Source organism: Puccinia triticina, chromosome 16A, assembly GCF_026914185.1.
Source record: "Puccinia triticina chromosome 16A, complete sequence".
NCBI classification, from domain to species: Eukaryota; Fungi; Basidiomycota; class Pucciniomycetes; order Pucciniales; family Pucciniaceae; genus Puccinia; species Puccinia triticina.
In genome coordinates this window covers 895,044-898,695 of record NC_070573.1, presented here as the reverse complement: position 1 = coordinate 898,695, position 3,652 = coordinate 895,044, and the positions used below count along the sequence as shown (strand labels likewise).

At 51.8% G+C, this 3,652-nt stretch overlaps 1 protein-coding gene across 1 annotated transcript; it reads left to right on the top strand.

Annotated features, from left to right (window-relative positions):
- Positions 1-2,782: 2,782 nt before the first annotated feature.
- On the top strand, positions 2,783-3,403 carry PtA15_16A110 (uncharacterized protein; the record flags this gene model as incomplete). Its single annotated transcript, XM_053163768.1, has 2 exons — positions 2,783-2,824; positions 2,888-3,403. The coding sequence occupies 2 exons, from the start codon at positions 2,783-2,785 to the stop codon at positions 3,401-3,403; spliced, it is 558 nt and encodes a 185-aa protein (XP_053027759.1).
- Between the last annotated feature and the right edge of the window lie 249 nt (positions 3,404-3,652).

The window sequence follows — 3,652 nt, the reverse complement described above, 5'->3', positions numbered from 1 at the left end:
CAACATCCCAAAAGAACGACGACAAGGAAAATTCGGCGACACAGCTAAAACAGGTGTGTTAGTGGGATATCGGCAGGGTATCCACAACTGGAGGATACTCACTTCGGGGAACCGGGTCGAGTACAGTCATGATGTCATATTTGACGAGAAAAAATTTCCAGGAATCTCCCCGTGTTCCCCTGCTGACCCATTAAGCGATCTCGAGGAGGAGGAATGGACCAATCCGGAAGTTGTGCACCCGGAGGATATCCGACAACAAGACAAGGAATTCCTTGATCCGCTTGAAGATCCGAATTTGGGAATGTCTGACCTAAGTGGTATTAAAGTGGAAGATGGTTCTGCGCCTGAAGCTGCGCAGCCGGAACCTCCAGCCGCAGTGTCATCACTGTCCGATCGGAGCAAGCCGGGGTACACGTATGTGCCAGCCGATATTCCCCCACCAAAGAACATATCCTCCGACATAGACACCGCCAACATCTTGTCTTCTAAGCGACGAGCTCATCTTACTCACTCCTCAATCTCATCAATCCCTTTCTACGACGCTATCTTTGCTATGTCTACTGCCCAATCCACCCCTCTTCACTCGGTTCCGAAAACTTACCGGGCTGCTATGGCTTCTCTGGAAGCTGACCGTTGGCAGGAGGCTGTGGACGCCAAGCTCGAGGCAATGACTCGTCTCAATTTCTGGGATGTGGTGCCAACTCCCGAAGATGTTTCTCTCCTTGGCACTGTTTGGATCTTTCGCAAGAAGTATGACGCCAACGGTAACCTGGTCAAATACAAGGCTCAATTGTGCGCGCAGGGCAGCGCCCAAACTGAAGGAATCGACTTCAATGAAACGTATGCTCCTACGGGCAGGCCTTCCGCTCTTTGGGTCGCTCTCACTGTCGGCATCAATGAAGGGATGGACATCGAACAAATGGATGTTCGCAACGCCTTCTTAAATGGAAAGCTTGATGAGGTAATTCATCTTAGATGCCCTGCTGGACTTTCTATCCCGGCCGGTCACTGCCTCAGGCTGAAGAAGTCAATCTATGGTTTGAAACAGGCCCCCCGAGTATGGTATGGTGAACTGTGCAAGTTTTTCACCTCCATCGACTTCGCTCCCTCTCCTGCAGATCCTTGTCTTTTCGTGTCGCAAGTGTTGGGTTGGACGTGCTTCGTTCACGTATAGGTGGACGACATGGTGATCATAAGCCACGACTCGGCAAGATTCAAGAATCTAATCAAGAATCACTTCCTCATGGACGACTTGGGCTCGGCAAGCTCTCTGCTCGGGATGAAGATCACTCAACACTCGGACCACTTGACTCTGTGTCAGGAACGACACATCGAGGAATTACTCTCTGAATATGATTTCGCTAACGCGAGATCGGTCTCCACTCCAATGGTCCCGAACACTTGTTTGGTTGAAGCCACTCAACAAGAAGTCGACGAGTTCCTCTCTTTAAACGTGAACTATCGTCGGGCCATAGGATCCGTCAATTACATCTCTTGCGCCACCCGTCCGGACATCTCATTTGCGGTTTCCCAACTCTCTCAACATCTCGAGCGTCCAGGCATCAAACACTGGACTGCCTTCAAGCATCTCCTTTGCTATCTGTCATCGACTAAATCTTTGTCTCTTCGTATCGGAGGTGGTGACGGCAAACTTAGGGTGTTCTGCGATGCCGATTGGGCCAACTGCGTCGATTCTCGTCGCTCTTACACTGGTTACCTCGTGACTTGGGGCGATTCCATCATCTCCTGGAAGACAAAGAAGCAATCTTTGGTGGCGTCTTCTACTACCAAAGCGGAGTACCGCGCGCTGTACGCGGGAATTCAGGAGTCTATTTGGCTAAACTCTCTTCTTAAATCTCTCAACGTGGTTTACCCTCATCCCATGTCAGTTTTCTGCGACAATCAAGCCTTGATCGCACTCTCCAACAACCCCATCATCCACCAACGCAGCAAACACATCGACATCAAGTATCACTTCGTTCAAGAGGCTGTAGCCAAGAAGTGGGTTGAAATCAGTTACATCGCCACCTCGGAAATGCCTGCCAATGGCTTATCCAAATCCCTCGCCAGCCCGAAACACCACGCTATGATCAACTACTTCAAGATGAAATTATAGGACGTTCAAAGCTAGAACGTGTGGGGGGGTATTAGACGGTTTCACGGGTTTTCTACTACATGTCACTAGTTATACTCTCACATGTATTCCGCCGCAGTTTCTGATCTAACCTAGTTGCCTTGTTAAAGCCTGTTTTCATTTCCATTCATTTGTTTCTTTAACACTCAACTACTGTTTGCTCAAAAACTCTGCTCACCCTTGACTTCCGTCTTCAGGTCCGTTTTCTATCTTTTCTCGTCTCATCAGTCTCCTGTCTCATCTTATGCTGTTTGTTAGGTTTGCTTCGCCTCTGCCCGTTTGCCACCGCTTCTTGCTTGTGTCTAACCGTGCCTCATCTCATCAAAGGTCTGCATAAGAAATCCAACACTCAACTACTGTTCGCTCAAAAACTCTGCTCACCCTTGACTTCCGTCTTCAGGTTTGCTTCGCCTCTGCCCGTTTGCCACCGCTTCTTGCTTGTGTCTAACCGTGCCTCATCTAATCAAAGGTTTGCTTCGCCTCTGCCCGTTTGCCACCGCTTCTTGCTTGTGTCTAACCGTGCCTCATCTCATCAAAGACTTCTGATCTTATAAGGTGGCTATCAAGAACTTCATGACGGCCACCAGTCTCGATCAACATCTCGCAGTCGCTTACTTCTAGTGCGGGGTCAGCAACTTTCTTCTCGGCATGTACGAGGAAGCCGTCAAAGACTTTGAAGACGCTCTGATGGTTTGTCTTTCCTGCTCCCCCGCCGCTCAAGCAAATTTCCTGATCACTTGATTGCGCTGTCAGGGAGCCAAGGCGGAAGGTATGATAGACCTTCAGGAGACACGTAAGGAGAAGCAGACGGCGGAGCATGCGGTCATAGATGATGCGATAGCAGACCGGGCGGAGGGCTACACAGTGTTCTTGATTCCAGTCGGAGTCCTGTACCGGCCAGCGTCAAGCAAGGTGAAGAACCTTTCCTCGAAGAAAAATTTAGGACATGCAAAGCTGTTTGCTGCGACGGATGCGTCGGAGACGTTTGTGGGCTTCACAGGCTTGGTGCGAGCGGCAGCAAAGACAAGCACGGGGCCCGTCAGATCTATGCTCATGCCCGGCAGTCCTCCTGGCCCATCTGGGATCGTCCGACGGGGCACGACAACAGCGCGGATCGAAGGTACGGTCAGTGGTCGGCCGGCGCCTTCCAACGACCTTCGACGTCGACCTAGCGAGAACACGGCGTCAGTCAATCCTACCCGGCTCAATCAGAGCGCCACACCCAGCTCGGGATCCCGGGCGGGGGGGGAGACTGGCGACGATGGCTGAACAGCGCGAGCCTGATGATCGGCCACGGCACGGCTCCCGCGCACGAGGCTCCGCCGGAACGGAATCTTCCAAAGACTATGAAGATCCCAACGAGCCTTATCCCTCTCGTGGTGGACCTTCTGAAGACCGGATGACTAACTAGGCCCGCAACGTCAGCGTCTCTGGCTCCCCCACCAGCCGTAGTCGCACCGGTCCCCCCATACGAAGACCCCCTCGTAGTAATAGTCCCTACGGCGATCGTGATGGTAG